The sequence below is a fragment of the Triturus cristatus genome, chromosome 8, assembly GCF_964204655.1.
Source record: "Triturus cristatus chromosome 8, aTriCri1.1, whole genome shotgun sequence".
Taxonomy (NCBI): domain Eukaryota; kingdom Metazoa; phylum Chordata; class Amphibia; order Caudata; family Salamandridae; genus Triturus; species Triturus cristatus.
This window is the reverse complement of record NC_140591.1, coordinates 405,458,081-405,477,934: the sequence shown is the minus strand read 5'-3', so window position 1 is coordinate 405,477,934 and position 19,854 is coordinate 405,458,081. Positions and strand designations below refer to the sequence as shown.

Sequence of the window (19,854 nt, the reverse complement as noted above, 5' to 3'; positions counted from 1 at the left end):
GGAATGGAGAGCGGATCCACGAAAGCAACAATCGCCCCAACATGACTGTACCATGGGTTCTTAAACCTGGTGACTCATCGGGGGAGGATAGGGAGGAGGAATCTGCAGGAAGACTATGTAGCCATCAAAGCTATTGTTACTAAGGGTAAGTAACTTCCTTTTGAATGATTACTCTTCATGTTGATAACCCCACCTTAGGAAACCCCAAAGGAAATACCTTCTTGCAGGTGGGGATGAGAATAGCAAATAGCAGCAACCCAGAATGCCCATGGTGAAAGTTCTGAGAACAGTCACTGCCCTAATTGAACAGACACAAATATCCACTGGAAGGTAATTCTTGGCAAAGGCATGGCAAATATCGCTACACAGGATGACCCAAAGCGAAACCAAGTGTGTCTCACCATCTTTCCTTCTTGGCTGCAGGAAACCCTACAAAGAGATGTTCATCCACCCTATGAAGTAAAGTGTGGTTGATGAAGTATAAAGACTAGCAGCCAGTCTGTGCAGCCTCTTCTCTTTGCAAGGATGAGAAGGAAAAAAAGTCAGAAGAGTGACAGACTGGGCTATATGATGGACGCACAGAAGCTCGTGATTCTGAGGCAAACATGTTTCTTCTGCCATACCCTGCCACTGGCTTTTATCTTGCATTATTAACTGCCAGTGACCCTGACAAGATTTTTGGAAGACTACTGCAGCAGAAAGAGTAGAAGAATGAGAAATGCCCAATATCGCTCAGTGTAACAAATAGGCTTCAAGTCTACCTCTTGACCCTGCAACTGGTTAAACCCTTCTGCCAAATACTGCACTCAAAACTCACCAACCGGGATGAAAATTAAGCTCTGGTGAAGGTCTAGTATTGCCTCCATGCAGATGTGAAGGTTTAAATGCCCATATATATCAAGATCTCAGAGCTAGGTACTCATGTAAAAGACATCAATGATTCAGGAGTACACAACCCATGTATTTGACTAGATCTATTGAGTGGTAAATAACAATCTTATTAATTGTTATTAACACGGTTGCCCCACAGGAGAAGCTAGGAGCATTAGAGCATAAATTGATCTGTTCACCAAAAGCGGTCATCGGAAACACACATAAATGTCCTGCTCCAGTCAATCAAACGGAAACCTTTGCAAAGATCCCGATTCCCCACTGTCTGGAAACAACGTTGTTTTGGCATGTGTGGTTTTCTTCCTTTGCCAAAGGGATAATTTCCATTTTGCCCTATAAAACTGAGATGAAATGCAGAATGTTATTTGCACACACACATCCGCCCCCACAAAAAAAAGTGTTGTTTTCTCAAGCAACTAATTTCAGCCTGACTACCTACTGGTTTTGCAAGACTTGGGCAACTGAAATGCTATCTGGTTATATAGGTCCAAGTCAGCCAAACACAGATCTTGTGACAGCATGGGTCATTCTTCCTCTTGCTTCCATATGTTAAAAATAAATTACTGTTGTCCTTGAAGACTCAAAATTACAAGTAGCGAAGAATAAATATTTCAATCACATCACAGCCGGCAGGAGGATATAAAAGGAAAGAATGGACTCCTTGTTGTTCCAATGATGCAGCCGGTGGCAAGAAAAACTACTCCTTGAACTTCACACTGCTACCATTTGTCCCCATTCTGAAACTGTCCACAGCTTCCCCACCTCGTCCTCTGTTACCTCAGCAATATGTACGCTCACCTTATCAATTCCCATTTTGAGTTACTAGCCACTATCCCGCAAAGTCCCTCCCCAATGGGAATCACTCGACTCACAATAGTACACACCCCATATACACAACATCCAATACTACACTACAGACAGAACAAGGTGCGGACAGTCACCACAGTAAACAATAGTCTTATCACTGTACCCTCATCAGCAACCTCCCCCAGACACACACTGAACTGTCATACAATTGAACAGATTAGAAAGAAGCTCCTTGGACTGAACACATCCAAAATATGCCCAAAACTGGCTACTTTAGGCATCGGACGAAAAATACTATGGTCTCATCCAACAACCAGCAGAACATTCGCATATAGCTCAAGGAAGATAATATTTACCCACATAGGAACATACCTATTTATCAGTAGCACAACCTCACCAGACTAATCAGACACCACTCTGGAAAATTGCCCACGAATAACCGAAAGCATTGCAATGCCATACCGATAGCACACCGTACATACCACAAATGTCACTAACACAACCACAGTCAAAGTGAAATGCTGCAAAGGACAATGCCTGTTCACCCACTATTACAGGAAGGGTATGAGACACTAACAAAGGTTAACTAGTTCTCCTTGAAGCAACTTGTCTAAGCTCTCCTGAGCAACCATCTATAAATGTGGGAACTCGGACGAACTCCTCTGTTCTGAGAACCACTGGAATGAAGTGTGATGTGCATTGGCCTTCAGCATTAAAAATCTCTCCCCTACCGTAAAACACCAAGAGTATGCAGCCATCAATGCATCCATAATAAGAATGTCTGAGACAACAGGTAGGAAGCTGAACAAATGATATAAACTTAGAGCGATGAAGAAAATGTGCATTATGATTTGCGCATGATCTTGAACTAGATTCAAAGTATTCAATCTCATTAGATTGTGAAGTGGTGTACGGCCATGCTAGCCAATCTTTTTAATTGGGGAGCAGTGGCAAAGCCAACAGATCTGGCCTTGGCAAACCTGCATTTTTATTGCGAACATAAGCAACAGACTTTAAACGTGTAAAAAACGGAAAATGTATCTAAAGGTGGCAAGCATAGGTTTACAAAATAAAACAAATTAAAAATTACCAATTGCATGAATGGAGAAATCAAAGCTGTAATTGGCCTACCAGCCATAGCACTGTAGTGGACTGCTCTCTATGTGGATGATCACATGTGCAACAGCAAAATGCTGTCACCTACAGTGAAGAGAGCCAATGACTGGAGTCGACCCACTTTCCAATGCTGTGGGGTAAGAAGGGCAGAAGCAGAATGTAAACTGCAACAGACCAATGGATGAAGGATGATCTGACTCACCTCTGTCTGCATGTTTAGGATGATACCGTTTGAAACTCATGAGGCAGGTGAAAAACTAACTAACTAAAAATAGTAATTGTCTGCCTCTATGCAGACCTACGACCTCATGAGAAGCATCTCACAGATTTAGAGTGTACAGAAAACAACCCTTTTGGAAGACTGTATTGGTTAGTATACTGAGCCCATTTCTTTTAGAAGTCCTATTCATTTTCTTTTACTAGGAAGAAGTAGTATGAGATTTCAGTGCCAGTCTCCTTTTAGTAAAAGTTAAGACTCTGCCTTTGTGCCACAATAAAGATCAGTCTGCATTGACTAAGGTTTTTTTCATTGAGGATTTCTGTTAAAAAAACATCACACAAGATCAGAGATGTTCTAGAAAAAGGGTGATGAAAAGTTCTCCATCAAACTTCGAGTCTAAAATCTGAACTTGCCAAACAAGACGTCCTTCTAAACATGTTATCAGACAGCCAAATGTGTAATGCCCACTGTGGACATAAGATTAGCCAACTGACTTGAAAATATTCTGAAGTCTAGGCTTCAGAAAGCTACCACTTTTTAAGAAAAGCCAAATTTGATAAACATGCCCCATACAGAACAAATAGTACACAATCTGCAGTTTGCAGCCAGGAGCACTTGACGATCCAGACCTCAAAAAAACATAAAACTCGATAGCGAACAGTAAAATATAGTTTGCTTGTGCGGCAAAAACTAGAAGCACATTGCAGGTCTACTCTTACATGAATTACTAAAACAACAAACAAATAGCTAGAGAAAAGGGTACCATCCCGTGAACAGGGAGACTGCTGGGTAAAGTGAAACGAAAATGGACTGTTGGAAATGGCCGGGTAGACCGATTAATCAATTATATTTAATTATTATTGCCTGACCTATTCTGCATAATACCAGGACCACAAATATTTTTTTTTGTTTAAATGTCCATCTGTGACATTTTCTACAGATGGAATAACTCTAAAGCAGCACCAATTCAAGAATCTTTTTAAGATTCTCAAAATGTGTGACTTTTTGTTAAAAAAATTAGAAATGGCAGCATAGCGGTCCTTGGAAAATGCTTGAGGAAAACTGCATATCAGAGAACAAAACAGTAAACAAGCTACCAAAGAGGGAAACTATTTTCTCCCTGAAATCCTGCGTTGAGCCCAAGAATATGAAGCCAAGGATACCAGTATGGTGGTTTTCATGCTATGCTTTTAAAGAAAGTACAACTTAAAACCTATGTTTTAAAACCAAAAATTAATGAGTAAACTCCAATTTCATTGATGTTATGACCACAAAATCAATGTTGCAAATCAACATAATTTTACTGTGCAATTAAAATGGTGTTGAACAATTAGGCGTTAACTGGATTTAAGGGGCGTGACTATTAACCATTTATAAAAAGAAGCAAAAACATGTAAACCCCTAAAAACGTAATGTGCTAAAAATAAGTTCATATTCTCAGGCACTGATGCCAAAATGTTTTCTCTCTCAATACTATCTGCCTCTTGAAAGTCTATCTTTGAACTGCCCCATGCAAATTTAAGGGCATTCATCATATAATTAGTACTTCACAGAAGATGCTGTGAATTGCAATGTGTTTGACATTCCAGCAATGTTAATCAACACCTCCACTGTGTAATCATCACTGATGTCACAGTAACTCATTTTCTATCCAAGAGTATGCTCATAATAAATTGTGGCAAAAACCACTGGTCGTAGTCTACTACAAACCTGCTTTTCAGAAAAATGTCAGTATGTTAATAAAACTGAAATTGTGAGAACTTGTGAATGGACTTCAGCTTGCTCTAGTGCAGGATAAAGAAGTATCGAGCAAGTGAAACTTTTCTGTAACTTTCACATTGACAAAAGAGAACTGTGTAAATGTATTCTTCCAGCCTTTACAATATGTCTACATTACTTTGTATTTAAAATGAAAATAGCCACCTATGTGCCTTATTTTCAAACGAGTTTTGTTACACTTAAATTTTTATAAAACTCTCTGAAAACAGGGAACATAGAACGGTGGGTGTGTGGATTTGTCCAAAGGAAAGACAAATGTTTAAAGACTGGTAGTCTAACAACATTTACTTTATACCAACACTGCAAAACTAGTGGATGTTAAGAAAAACAATTTTCATGTAAGCACAGTGTAAAGGCATACCACTTATTACATTTAAAAACAGGGTAATTGGTAGGATCGCATGCTTCCAAGCAGGAAACCAGCGCTCAAATCCCAAACTAATGCTGACTTCCAGCTGGTGAGATCTCGAAGTGCTGTGTAGGATACTTAAGCAACCACTGGGGAGATCTGTAGGTGAAACCAACAGCAAGATAAGCTGAATTATGCAGAGGATTGTATTTCACTCCACCACTGTAGAAACACGCAGCCATGGATGCTGTTGTGTGGGAAAAACATGCCTTGCTGCTGCGAATGTCGGCTCTGAAAGGGCTCTACTTCGCGTCTCCTTTTCATAACAGCTGGTTCTGGTGTCCCGGTCAGTGTACCCCCGACACAGTCAACCTGGTGGAGCTAAACCACGGGATGTTCAGCAGGTCCAGCAGTGCAAGGTTGGAGCTGGTACACCAGACCACGACCAGCCAGAAGGAAAGGCGAGAGGAAGCAGGCACCAGAATGATAAACTGAATACAAAAATAAACAGGTTAAATAGCTTTGTTAAGTACCTTAATCAATGTTATAGAAATTTAAGGAGAGGGATTAGGCTAACCCATGTATTTTTTTGAAGATAATTGTTCACGACAATTTTAATTGCACTACAGTAAAATCATTCAGGCAGGGCTGACGGGGTTGTGCTATGATGGGAAATGATCTGTTCATGCGCATTACCTTTCAGTGCCTATGAAAAGAAGACAAATTTATAACAAAAAGAAAGAAGTTAAACCTCAATTCTAACTGAACCATAGCGCAGGAGTAGTATTCACATAAACACCTTGTTTAACTAAACAGTTCTTTCCACAATATCGGTCTTTGTGAAACTAATTTCATTTCAAATCATAGTACACCAACCAGAATAGGCGGCCAGAAAGATTTAAAACAGCCGCACTGCATACAAATTGCAGAAGAAAAAGGGAAAAAAGTAATAAACCCCACAACATGACAATAGCTTATTTTCTAAACACACAATGCAGTTTTCAAACTAAACACAAATTTAGAGAAATAAAATGATGTGTGGTCTGTTGTAGTATTCTGGACACATTGTGCAATCAATGTCGAGCAGAAGGTGAAAATTAATACTTGTGCAATGGTATAATAAATGTAACTAACCCAGGGATTTCACTACCCCAGAAACAATGTGTACATTACGCCAGGTAAATTCATATTTGTTTTAGCATTCAGATTTTTGACTGGATATTGAAAACACAAATCCAATGCAATGTAAATTATCCACTATAATTAACGTACATGAATAAAAGGATAGACCAAACCAGAGGTAAAACAAAAGAAAACAATTATCTGTAAGAAGTGGAGATCAAGAGTATTAAATCATGACTACTACTTTGGACTTCATTTTGGTGAAAACAGATAAAAGTAGAGAGTACTGTGAAATTTCAAAGATGTTATTACTGTCCAGTAAATCAGTTGAGAGGCAAGTAACTGATGACATTCTTTTTTGAAAATGTGAAAGTAATTTTCTGTACAAATTACGGAAGGTAACAACCGAGATTACCTACATGAGCCACTAATGACCACCACATGGTCTTTACTAAGGTTATCACATAATCAAAGAAAATTGCAAAATAAGCCCACAACGGCTGGTACATTGTAAAACTGGTATGTAGTAACCAAATCGTCAAGAACTACACAACAGAATGTTTATCATGTTTTGCTCTGTTCAGATATCAGCCAGAAAGGTTTCTTTTTTTTATATTTGCTAAATGACCAACATTAAACAGAATGAATGTCTGAGCACTTAGTGTTAATTCCTCTCTTATGAGGAGGCCTTGCCCTGGTAAACTGACGGAGGAGGGTCACATACATTCTACTCAAGCGTGATTCATCTATCTTTAGTACCTGGTCTACCTTACACCAAATGGGAAAGTTGATAATGGTCCATGCTACTGCTTTGATTCAACTGGATCTCCCACTTTATTGGACAGTGATCTATAGTGTTATCCTTGAAAATCTGGATTAATTAACAGAATTCAGGATAGGGCTCTTGGAATGAACTGCTCCATTCTCGCATGAATCAGTAAACCGGTTCTGTTATGGCCATTTCATGCCAGAGACCTTTGGGACTTTGTCCTGTTTCCCTTTTTAAACAAATAAATGCGCCTACCTAAGTGATGGAAGACCGTGGTCTCACATCTCAAATGTTATGTTAATTACTGTACCAACAACTATTTCCATGGCATCAAGGCATGTTTTCTAACTAAACACGCACTTGCAAAACTGGAAAAACTAAATCTTGGCGGTGTCTCTGTGTCAATTATATGGCATTAATACTGAGTAGTATCCATGAGAATGTCAAGTTTCACTCTAACATGCTGTCTGTGAATAATCTGAAGGTTTATCAGGAAAGATAATGTGCAATGATAATTTCAAGTTGAAAGTGCTGATATAAATCTAATAAAAGTTGATTACAAGTCTTAGACATTTGTTAGACGAGTGTTAAGGGCTTTTGATATCATCAAATTTCAATGCTTTAAGACCTTTAGGGATTCCGAACCTTACAAAGTGGAATAATTCAAGTGTGTGAAGCTTCAAAATATTAGAAAGTTAAAGAACTGGTAACATCAATGACAGGAATACTGCGATTGTACACCACAACAAAGATACACTGATTACTGCCACTGGATTAATATGCACTTTAAAATTTCTTTGACACATTTCTGCAGCAGTATGCAAATAGTGAATGGTTGAAAATTAACATTTGAAAGGCATGCAAATAATTACAATGGCACACTACCTCATACGCATTAAAATTTGTCCTATACTGTGCCTAGAGATTGCATTGGTGGTCAAAACAGATATTTTCTAGATTATGTTATTAAAACTAATCCAAATAAGAGTTAAAGCTACAAAAGATGCAAAATAATAATACAAGGCTGATCGATGGGCAATATCAGTCAACTGAATATTGAGTGAATAACAAAAATACTAAGGTGAGGTCTAATGTGGAAAGCTATTCACAAGCTTTTCCCTACTTACCAGTCCAATCATGGATTATTTAGCTAGCCAACTTCACTGCCAAGAAAAAAAAATTTAATGGCAGGACTCCAATCATGGAATTCTATTCCCTACTAAGTTTAGGATAAATCTTGGGTCTACATTTTCACAAGTAGGTTGAAAAAGTACTATTCAGTCTACTTAGCAGTGTCCTAGATAAACATGTGGAGCAATCTGGCATTGGTACTGGAAAGTTACCACTGCTGAGTTCAATGTTGAACAATGCTATGTGAGGCTATTTTACTGACCTATTGGTTTTATACTTGATGCAGTTCTGCATTGTTTATAAGATCCTGGATCTGTAATTGGTGTGTCGATGCTTGTACAATGGAACCAAGGAAGAAATTAATATTGACCACCATAAATTTTTAACAGGCGAAATGTTCTCAGCATCAACGTAGGTGGCTTTAAGCCTCCAGTTGGGTAAGCATTATGCATGCTGATGTATCCAATGGGTCAGATGATGCAACTGGGAGCAAGGAGCCAGTTTACTAGACAAAAGATATGGCTACATAAAAGCTATTATCTTAGAGGTCAGTTAAGTAAATTAGAGAAATTAATTAAGCCAGATTAATAAAAAAAGTAGGATTACAAAATGTTGTATATGAGAACTGACAACAAATGCAGGCAAACATTTGTGTATTGGGATAAGAGTGTGGCAGAGTATAATAAAATAATTATTGTCCATGAAAAAGAATAGTCATAATACATCAGATAAAGTGAACATTTAGCATCGGAAACAATTGAAACAGATGCATTTCAGCACTTTGCCGAATAGGATGGTAAGTGGCGCTTATAAGTACCTCTATTGTAAAAGTACCAGATTCTGTGGGTGCATCCTATGTCAGTAAAGTTTTTTCCTATGAAGCTTAGGATTTATAGGCAGATTTCCTCTTTTTTGAGCACAGGGAGAGAGCCTTTCACGTACCATGGAGAGTTGAGGGAATTGTGCCACGACTAGGATTAAGTGCTCATAAAAAAGGATGCAAAAGAGGAGTCAATCTACTTTGTGTTTTACTGCTTTAATTAGGACTGACCAAGATGAACACCTAGTATGTTATACTTCCAAGATTAACAAGCATTTGCAATGCAATAGGTCTCGCATTAACGCGAGTTTGAGCTATTAACATAGCAAATAACAATGCCTTTTATTTTTGTTTTTAAAACATAAATAAAAGGCGGAGTCATTTACAATGCCAATAGCTTAAACTTGCGTAATTGCGAGACCTATTGCATTGCAAATGCTTGTTGCTCCTAGCTTCCTCTAGACACTTGTCACAGTTCATTAGCCTCAATGTGTGTTCACACGTTATTGTTGCGCCGTGTGCCAGTACAGATAGAACACTTAACACTTTCAGAAAATATGCCCTCAGTGCTGGGGTCAGACAAAGACGAGCCCAGCAGTAACTGGCTGCAAGACCTCGCTAAATTAAAGAATCCAAGCTACAACGCGCAGCACTAGTTTACTAATTACATTTGTAATGTTTGCTGAAATACTTCCCTGCAGTACATTTTGGGCGTCTTGAATTGTAAAATGTCACTGTTTGCCCCGTCCAGTAAATAAATGAATGGTAAAGAAAGTCAACCGTGAAGACGTGCAGACGATGGCTCTATCGTGTTGGCCATTGTCACTCCTATCCTAAGGAATGGAGGTCAGAGGCGAAATGCATGCTGACTGGTGATACTCTTTTCAAGAGTTACCTATCGTCCTGACCTACCTTCATGCTGGCGCAGGGCCTATGCTTTGAATGCAGCCCAGAGCGTGTGCCTTTTGATGAATTGGACTCATGAAATTTGCAATACACGTTATCATCAGGCTCCTCTCTTTAGAAGGGACACTTTTAAGTGCATTGTTGAACTGCTTTCTCTCCCCCTGTAGTGCTGCGTTCCCATTTCTAGAATCATCGCCTGACCCAAGGCTTCAGTGCCCTTAGTGTCTGCTGGCAGGTTGCTTGGCGCGGTATGGGTGGGAGGATGAGTGAATGAGAGAGTCTCTAGAAGGATGGATGGATGCATGAACAGATGAATGCAGTGGCTGATGGAAACCTGGATGAATTTATGGGGGGGTATGATGTATGGGCTGAGTGCCCTTATATCGGATGGACTCGCTCGGTACGCAAGATTCATCCCCGCTTTTACTCCTCACCACTTTGAAATGTCACCAGCCGCCACTGATGCTTTCTGCAGCCGACAATGCATTAAGGCGCATTCTGGCGAGGAGCATGCGTTTCCAGAAACCAAGTTTAGTGGTTATTGGTATATTGATTGTTAGGTTTGGTCTTGTTCATTCAGAGAAATCGTTCCATGCATCTACTTCAGTTTCTTTGTTTTAGGTGAAAATTCATTAATATGCGTTGTATGACGTCGTTAGTAGCGGCTTTTTGGCATCATGCAGTTGATTGTTGGGATGAATCGAGGGACTAGAACATGGATACTAACAAGTACAGCCCAGGGGCCGCATGTGGCCCCCCCTTACCTTTACACATGGCTCCCTGGTCTCAGTTCCTCACGCGGGAAAACGCGCAAGCTGCAAATGAGTTCGGAACGGGGCATTTCTTACAATATGCTAAGATTTCACAAGTGGCCAGAGAGGTTTGGCCAACGTTCCCAGAGGAGTCCCTGGTAACGAGCACCCTACAAGTAATGCTGAACATGGCACAAGGATGCCACATGATAACACGCCTATATAAAGCAATTAGGGAGGACTTGCCAAGAAATCCGCTTTTATTGCAGAGGAAATGGGAGGAAGCGACGGGAGGACAAATAATAGAAGAAACAACGGGAGAAGATATACGAAGAGGTAAAACACCCCGTTAGTTTGTGTAAGAGGTCTGGGTGGGAGAGTAAGGGAGTGTAGCGTGACAGGAAGCAAAGGCAACAAGCAGGAAGGGGGTGGCAAATGGTGTGCACTTTCACGGCCGCTTTGATGTCCTCAGTGGGCGAGCGGCTCACTGAGGACATCAAAGCGGCCGTGAATGTGATCAGGCAGTGCTTTTCAGGCTGCCAAATGGTGCGCGCGCCCGGCGCACATGCACTGTATTTGGAGGCCTGAAAAGCACTTGTTTGCACTTCCAGATCCCCCTTTAACAAAAGCTCTTGCGAGAGCAGCGCTAAAGCGCTGTCTCAGGCGAGACCTAAAAACCATGGAACAGTTTCCAACTAGGGGTGGCAGAACTCACGGAATTTCACTTAACAGAAATCTGCATAGTTATCCAAAAACTCAGATATTTTGCAAGCAGCAGAACTTGTACTTTGCAATGCTTGCGCTGATTTTTAGTGCCGGGAGCTTGTCCTGCCCTGTAAAATCCACGCAACTGGGACACTACATAGAGCCAGGGGGCGCTGTACATTTCTGCTGCTTGCGTAGATTTTCTACTCTAGCTGCAGCTTCCTCAAAGCAAGCGGTAGCGACATTCTGCGCACGCCCGCATTGAGATATTTTACCTGGAGTCAGTCTAGTGCTGGATTTTCTCACTTGCGCTCACCAACTTACCGCTGGCGAGCCATGCGCTAAAAAAAACACCATACAGTGGTTTGCTGCGTTTTTTTCCAAAACTTCGTGTTACAAGCGGAGCGGGTAAAACTCTGCCGGAGGAGCGGAGTTTTTCACCCACCCCTATTTCTAACACCAATGAATAGTTCTACCCATATAAAACTAGAGAGAACACCAACAGTAGAGAACTACTGCAACAGGTAGGCAACTCATCTTACCATACACAGGAGATTAAAGGCTTTTGATGTCAAAATATTTCCTGGATAACCTGTTTGAAATCAATCACCATGTAAACTATCTGTGCCAAAACCCCAATCTGGTAGCAACTTTGGCCACCATGACAAATATTTAGAACTTCCACAACGCACATACTAGCATTTTCATATTGAGCTACTAAGTATTGCATAAACATGCCAATGACAGTATGAAACTTAGCATAGATTGAAAATGGTGCATAAATAAAAAGGAGCTGCACGTGGCTGTGTATGAATGCAGGTAAAGGCCTTCAGGGGTTTTAAAGTGAGTGCTGTATGTATGCACCGGACAAACTTATAAAAACCGTACCACATTTGAAAATGAAATCAAAAGGATTTCTAATTCAAATAATAAGTGAGAACTATGCATTCGGTACAAAGATAAGGTGGTACAAGTACAATTGTCAGCATTATCCACTAACAGAGGGCCAGATGAGAAGCTTGTGGAAGAGAAAGTTTTTTAAAGAACTGCATAAAGATTTTTATATTTGGCTACCCTTCATCAGCAATTACAAGATTATACAACCTTGTGCAATAAAAAACATTTACACTAGATTAAAGTAACTGATTAGGTTAAATTCAGACGGACCTGGAAACCAGATTGACCTAAAGTTACATAGTCTTGCTCATCTTTTGTTTAGCATGAAATCTCAAAAGTGCCCCTGTCAAACACTAAAGGCACTGAGTGCATTCGAAATTATGTAAAAAAAAAAATTGTTCAACCCCTTGAATGCCTTATTGGAATTTACAGTCTATTAAAAAGGTGTACACCCGTATAATTCATGTGCCATTGGCACAAGCCACAAATGTTTACGTAAGTGACCCACTAATATTTCTGAAAATTTTGTACTAATATTAGGAGGTATCTTACACAGTAATGTGCAGACACCCGAGAAAACAAGTATGAATGTGAACATTGTCCACAGCTGCCAAATATCTCCACCTCATGTGTGACACCTTAATCCACCACCATGTCTTGGCTTTTTGGCCAACATCACTTTGGATTCTAGACCTTGAAAATTCTACAAGTGTGGTTTTAAATGTCCAGCATGCGAAGTACTGCTGCCGAAAAAGCAACTTGGCAACAATAGCCACAAATTACCCTGCCTTTGATTGAAACCATAGTTGTAAACTTCTATAGAACACAATATGTGAGGGGGTGAAATAAAAACAATTCAAAGTTACACTTCTGAAAAGGCTTATAAATTATTAAAGGCAATTTGCCAGTTTTCATCACCCTGCTGTATTATCAACAAAGCAACTTTCTATCTTCAAATGAAACAAACCCAATGATTGAGGTTTTGAAAATAAAATAATGTACTGATCATTGATTCAGGAGTATATCAGTCAATGCTAGGAGTGCATAATTTATATGTACAATAAGTAACACATTAGGCATGAATCTAGAGTAAGTGTTCAACCAAAAATAATATGCAGTGTGAAGTAATTTTGATTATCCAAATGGGAAATCAAGTAGCAACGAACAAATAAATGCCAGTTAAGAGTAAATAGTTAATTAAGGCCATAAATGTCTACAATCTAGCTCAACCAAAAATGCCATTACACAAGGTTATCACTATTTGTCAAATGTGCATTTTGGTTCTGCCTTATTCCCTACACACAGTTTATACCTCTAGAGTACACTCCACAGCACTGCAAGTTGAATTAGCACACGCAAACCAGACTGGCTACTACATTAATACTACAACTAAAAGGAGGCGGAGAGACTGGACAAAAAAAAAAAAAAAGTACAGCAAAACCAGTGGAATTCTAACACTAAACAAAAACAGAAGCAGTCCTCATGTGGGTAAAATATATCACAACACGTGGGTAACATATCACAAACTAATTGTGTGTGCAAAGTATTTTCAGCTTTTTGGCAAATGTCCCAGAGGTACTGTTTAAACTGTCCTCTGTGCTTTACTGTGTGCCAATTAAGGTTAAATGTGCGCTCCATGAACTATGTTTTTCTAAAGTTTTGCTTGTGGGTTATGTTCATTTTATACTTAAATTCCCAGAAGAGATCATTTCGTGTCCACATTCAACCTACCTGCCCATAGTTGTCTATGCCCGTTACTAATCTATTTAAATTTAATAAATCAAAAGCGGTCCTTAGGGATTGGCCAAGAGTCGTGAGTCCTACAGCTTGAAGATGTTTCAGTTCGTTCATGAACGTTGCATGGTTTTCTTTCCAACCAGCCTGAAAAGAGAAATATACAAAACTTATCATTGAGCTTTTAAATGGAAAATGAGGACACGCGCCATTGCATTTTTAGATCTAACATAGTAAACGTATTTAGAAATCAATCACAGAAATAATCAATAGCCAGCATTACAGCATTTTCATTTAACAGATTTCTTTCTGAAGCACTAAGGGCTCAATTAATTAATTTAAAAAAAATCTACCTTGGACAAACTACCCCCGTGGCTAAACAGATATGGTTCTCTAATATATGATACCACTATATACTACCACAGAAAACAAATTAAAATAGCCACCCGGCTAAATAAAAAAACAGAAGAGCTGGAGAATACACAATATTTGTAATACCTTTTAGGGGGCATGGGAAACAATAGTTATTCATTTTAATGAAAGTTGTACCGACTGTCTCCCTCAAAATAGTACCCTACTGCTATTGATGTCTTTTTAAAGGAAAAGGAGAGGAAGAATTGACAAATGTAGCCTTCACCAAAATAAAATACTGTTTTAGTATGACTTGATTGCAAGACACCTTTATTAGCCAGTAAATTTTACTTAGATGCACTGGCTGCATTCCCTGCAAACTTTAGAAAAGGAAAATGGGAGAAGACAATCCTAATGAAAATACTTGTAACCCTAAGAAGACGTATGTACTTTTTGTTACTTTAAGAGAACATGACTTTTACAGCTGTTGGTTAAAAGTGCCAGCTTTGAAGATACCTAGCATTTTGTGCAAAATAAAATTACTGGCAGTACCTGGCTTAAAGGGGGATAGATTGGCTCTCGTTGGGAGGAAAAAATATTGGACTTATAACAATTAGAGGCAGATTGCTGCACCAGTGGATGCATAGAATTATGGATTTCGAATGCCTACATTGTAACCTATAATGCATCAAAGCACTATTATATCCATGAAGTCTAACAAATCAGGCTAGCTCTAGGTATGAGACCTATAGCTTTAACCTAGCAACAAACTGCACAATGGGGACGTCTGTGGAGCCGTGTGCGTGGGGGGAGGGTAAAATATCAAAAAATGAGGTGCTTCAAAAAAGAAAAGATAAAAGTAAGCCAGATTTACAGGTGAATCGGGTGATGGATAGGCGCTCATCAGAGGTCAGGTACCCATGTGGTAACCCTAATAAAGGTTTTGGACAAGGAAAGTAATTGTAATGGAACACCTGCTGCTAGAACTGAGTCAAAGTTATTGCTGCTGACGATCAAGAAATTGCATCCATTTTAGACCAACAACGTGTTTCCTAAACCTGGTGATGCACTGAGCATTCAAAGATGCATTGGGAGATGGTGACAGTAAAGGTTGCTGCACTTGTGATAACGGTAATTGTCAATCCCCATTTGAAGTCTCTGCTCTGGTGACACATGCACTGCTGTTGTCCAAGTGAATATATCACAAGTAGTCTCTTGCACTAAACTAGAATCTGTAAAAACAAACTGAACGGTACTTAACATGTTACTTTTTTTGTCCATGGATTTCATATTGTTTATGCAAGCATGTTCAAACAAAAAGCTACAGTCTTTTAAGAACTACTGCACCTCACTATCACGATAACACTTAACTGTTAGAAGTAGAACTAAAGTACTGACAGCAAGCTAAGGACTGCACAGCTACAAACCTGTGGCAGCTGCAAGATATAGTTATTGCAATAGCCCTGATGAAGAATCTGAATGAAAAAGTAACGAAATAATTTGAGCCACCCTATGAGTCACAATGTTTTGAGGATGGAAACGTTTTCAGAATGTAGTACTGACACCAAAATATACAGATGCAATCAGTCATCAAGTTCTGATACACACAAGTGCTGTAGCACCCCTAGTTAGGACCATTGAGCGTTTAAGTATTTTTGCCTTGTGGCTCAAACAGTGGATATGTATACACATACCCCAGAGAGCAATACTCCGTTTGCCGAATATATGGCATGCCCCAGAGAGCAATACTCCGTTTGCCGAATATATGGCATCAGCTGCGTATGCAGGCAACCCACTGCTCTAAATGCACAGGTATGGCCACGTTAAAAATGTCCTAGCACCGCTCTGTATGAACGATTTAGGTCCACCGTAGAGAAAACAAAGCTTGTTGATTATTCTATCTGATTCACTGAAAGATGAATGTTATTTAACAGGCTTGGACCTACGGAAGAAGCAGCAGCACTGCCGTTAGAGAATATACAGTTCTGTTCCCCCACTCAACCCACTGCAGTTGTGTTTTTGAACAGTGAGCCGTCAAGTACCTTAAAAACATTTTTTTTTAAACTGCAATAACTGTACTCAGGTGAAGTTCGGGCACGCGTGCGGTGCTGCTGTCAGAAGTAACACTAGCTAACTCTGGACCTAAATGCACTCTTATGGTGTGCGGAGGCGAAAGCATTACTGACAGCCCCCTGCCCCTCCTCGATCCCTTTCCCCTTTAAACATAAAGCGGGACTGTCAGCGTTAAGTTGAATAAATATCCCCCACAGTACATTGCTGCACAGCAGAGGAAAGCAAGATGTCGGCCATGTTTGCGAGCGGTACTAGCTGCTCTCTATCCCCGGCTTCCCCGGTGGAGGGGGCAGAGGAGCGACGGGCGGCCACTGACACAGCCAGCTGGGCCGGGCGGCGGCGGGTTTACCTTAATCCCTAGCGGCGGCTCCTCGAAAGTGACCAGCATGTACCTGTCTCCTCTGCTGGCGGGATCCCTGGATCTCAGCTGTGGGAGACGGGGAGAACAAAAACAAACAAGATACGGCGTTACTTGAAGCGCCCCAGCCTGCACCTCACGGCTTGTCCGGAGGACAGCTGCCCTCCCGAAGCCAGGCTCCCCTCACCCTCCCGGTACCATACCTTCATGAAAGTCTCTACTGCGCCTTTGGCCGTGTCCAAATAGGAGGTGCCCAGGTAGCTGCGCTGATTCATGGACGCGGACGTATCTATGAGGAAGAGTAGAATGGGCATAGTGCTGGCAGCTCGGGGCTCCCGGGCTACATGGACTCAACACGCAGTATTTTAATATTAGGAGCTCGGAGTCATGGGTGACTCTTCCCGAAGATAAGTCTAGTCTCCCCTACACGCCCTTTGTTTTTAAAGTAGGACCCCCCCAGCCCACCGCCAGGGTCTCTCTTTAGTTACATATGAGGTGGAGGGGCTGCTGGGGTGGTTTGGGCGGGGAGCAGCTTTTTGTTCTTTATTAGTGCGCTGTTGATGTCTCACAAGTTTCACAGAGCCCCACACACTGCACTGACTCGCGCTCTCGCTTCCCTCTACTGAATGTTCCCCCTCCTCGCCCCTTAGTTTTAAGTCAGGCAGGAGGCGCAGCAGGCCCTCCCTTCGCAGACACGTCTCGGCCGCGCCTGACGTCCCCGCCCATTGGACCGCCCATGCCCCGCCTGCCTGGCACTAGCAAACTGTCCAGGGGAGGAGCTGGCAGGTCATCGTGTTAGAACGCGGGCGGTTGCTGAGTGGAAAGAGTGAGGAGCTTTAGGGGAAAAGAGGGCGGGTTTTGGTCCATCGACGAAACATTGAGGGCGGCCCGACCACACCATGTCGTTGCGCATGCGCAGGCATTGTCTTTCTTTCGGCTCGCGGACGTCGGTTGAAGGACGGGCGCACAGAGCTGGGAGATCGGAAGGGTGCGGGCGGAATTAAATAACAATTTTTCTCTTTCGAAGAAGTGTTTAAAACGTGTTTTAAGCAAATATGTCTCCAACAGGGATATCCGCGGCGAGGTGGATCTTTATATATAGTGATGTTCAGGATAGGCGGATGGAAAACGACCACTAACAATTTCCAATACGTATGCAGGGCCTGCCTGGGGAAAAACGACGTTTTGTGGCCTTTGTTTGTTGGCGGTGTGGAGAAAGAGTTACACAAGCATGAATGCGTATTTTGCCGGTGCGCATGTCGGTGTTAGCTCGTGAACACTCGTTATACTCTCGCAAGACGTATTTGAAACTAGCAACCAGGAGCTGTGGTGAGGATGGATTGCGTCATGCAGCTGACTTTGTATTTTCCACTATCGGGGCTTACCTCGAGAACGCAGTTATCACACGCGGTCGCCCTTGTCTACCCGCTTTTAAAGGGAGGGTATTTTTTTGTCCTGTCTAGATTTATGCCCGTGTTTTGCGGCGTTGTAGACTTGTTTCCTGGGTGCACGTGTTGGGGTCTCGTTCTTTGTGCTATCGACATAAGTACTCCCTGAGGACCTTACAAGGTCAGTGGGTGGTAGCTTTTCAGCCCTCGTTTCTAGTCGAGCGTGCGGTCGGAGAAGAGGGTGCCTTTGTGCGTGGCTGGTTTTTTTGGGGGTTTGGGGTGAGAAGAGCTTAACTCGTCCTCGATGTTACTGTAGCGTTTGGTGTTGTGATAAATGTGTACTGTAAAAAGACGTGCGGGCGTTTCGTTTTTTGCCCGGCATTTAGTGTTATGAACACTCCTCGAAGGCGGATGCAGACAGGCGTTTTTAAAACTTGTGGTCGAGTTATGGTTGATGCGGAGGTTCGTTTCTCGTTAAACTGTTTTGATGGTGGTGATCGCCCAATTGGAGACCGTGGGTGCCTTTCTGCTGAGCTCTTGAGGGCATCGGAAGAGAGCGGCCCTTCTCACTGTGATTAACCGTTCACTTTTGTGCATGAGCGAAGCATTTCCGACCCATGCATGTTTTAACGTTCGATGTGTTTTTTTTTTCCTTCATCCTGACTTAGTCTTTTTTGTCGCTGAAAACTACAATTTTGAGAGGCTTAAACATATGTCCCTCTTTTGTTGACGTACTTTGGATGGAATTACTGTTGTAAACTTGTATCCTGTTAACGGCGAAAACGCCGATATGAACTTTAAAAGCACTCGATGTGTAGTAGGGGTTTGTTAGGCTGATCTGCAAGTATTAGATCACTATCTTCTCGACTAATTATAAATCATGGGGAATTTACCGAGGAGCGGGGCAGAATAATCGGGTCCTGTTAGTCTAAACTGCACACAGTTCAGATACGCTTGTTTTATCCAATTATCCACCGTAACAAGTTAATTCAGTCAACGCACTAACCCTTTCAGTTGAGGTGAACATTTTTCCTCAACTATTAAGTGTCCCTGAAAGTGTATACTTTGCGGGGATGGGCTTGTGTGCTGTACAACCATACTCATAAACACTTTTCTATGGGTGTGCCATTTGAGATCCCCATGCCCTTTTTGCAAGACATATGAGAACCCTAATAGTTCTGTATTATTTCAATTTTGAAACGTACACAGCTGCTGGTCATTTAAGTAGTGGGCCGAGTGATAATTGAATAAGAAGGGCCAGATGAATTGTGATGAATCTTTCAGTTGTCATTTCAAAGAGTAATTGCTGCTGCTTAACTGTATAGTAGCAATCAATTCTTTATCATATGGTCATAAAACAGTGATATTGCCATGTGCAGCATCACTTGTAAACAATATGGGGACCATAAGAGCTACATGTTTCTTTTCAAGGAGGGTGAATCTTCCTGTGTTCCAACTTGATCCTGAACTGGCCTTGGCCTACATGGTGGCTAGCATTTTTGTCTCTGTGTCCCATCATGGTTTTGCTCTCCTGTTGCTGCCCTCTCCACCATCGTTTTCACACTTGTAGTGTCTAACATTTGATCTTTATTCCTGCATGTCTAATTCAACCCCATCGCACGTTCCCCTCGTGACTTGTTGCACCTTTTGTGTCCTAATATGACCCTAGTGTCACTCATTTCCTGT

General features: G+C 41.3%; 1 protein-coding gene across 1 annotated transcript in view; it reads right to left on the bottom strand.

The window, feature by feature from the left end:
- The window catches only part of INTS6 (integrator complex subunit 6), a 487,951-nt gene extending 470,535 nt beyond the window's left edge, over positions 1–17,416 (bottom strand). Inside the window, exons 1-3 of the mRNA XM_085621797.1 lie at positions 16,984–17,416; positions 16,772–16,849; positions 13,996–14,145 (exon numbers count right to left, since the gene is read on the bottom strand). Of these exons, the coding sequence (XP_085477923.1) occupies positions 13,996–14,145; positions 16,772–16,849; positions 16,984–17,094 (339 nt within the window). The 5' untranslated portion in view covers positions 17,095–17,416. The remainder of the gene's footprint in view (positions 1–13,995; positions 14,146–16,771; positions 16,850–16,983) is intronic.
- Between the last annotated feature and the right edge of the window lie 2,438 nt (positions 17,417–19,854).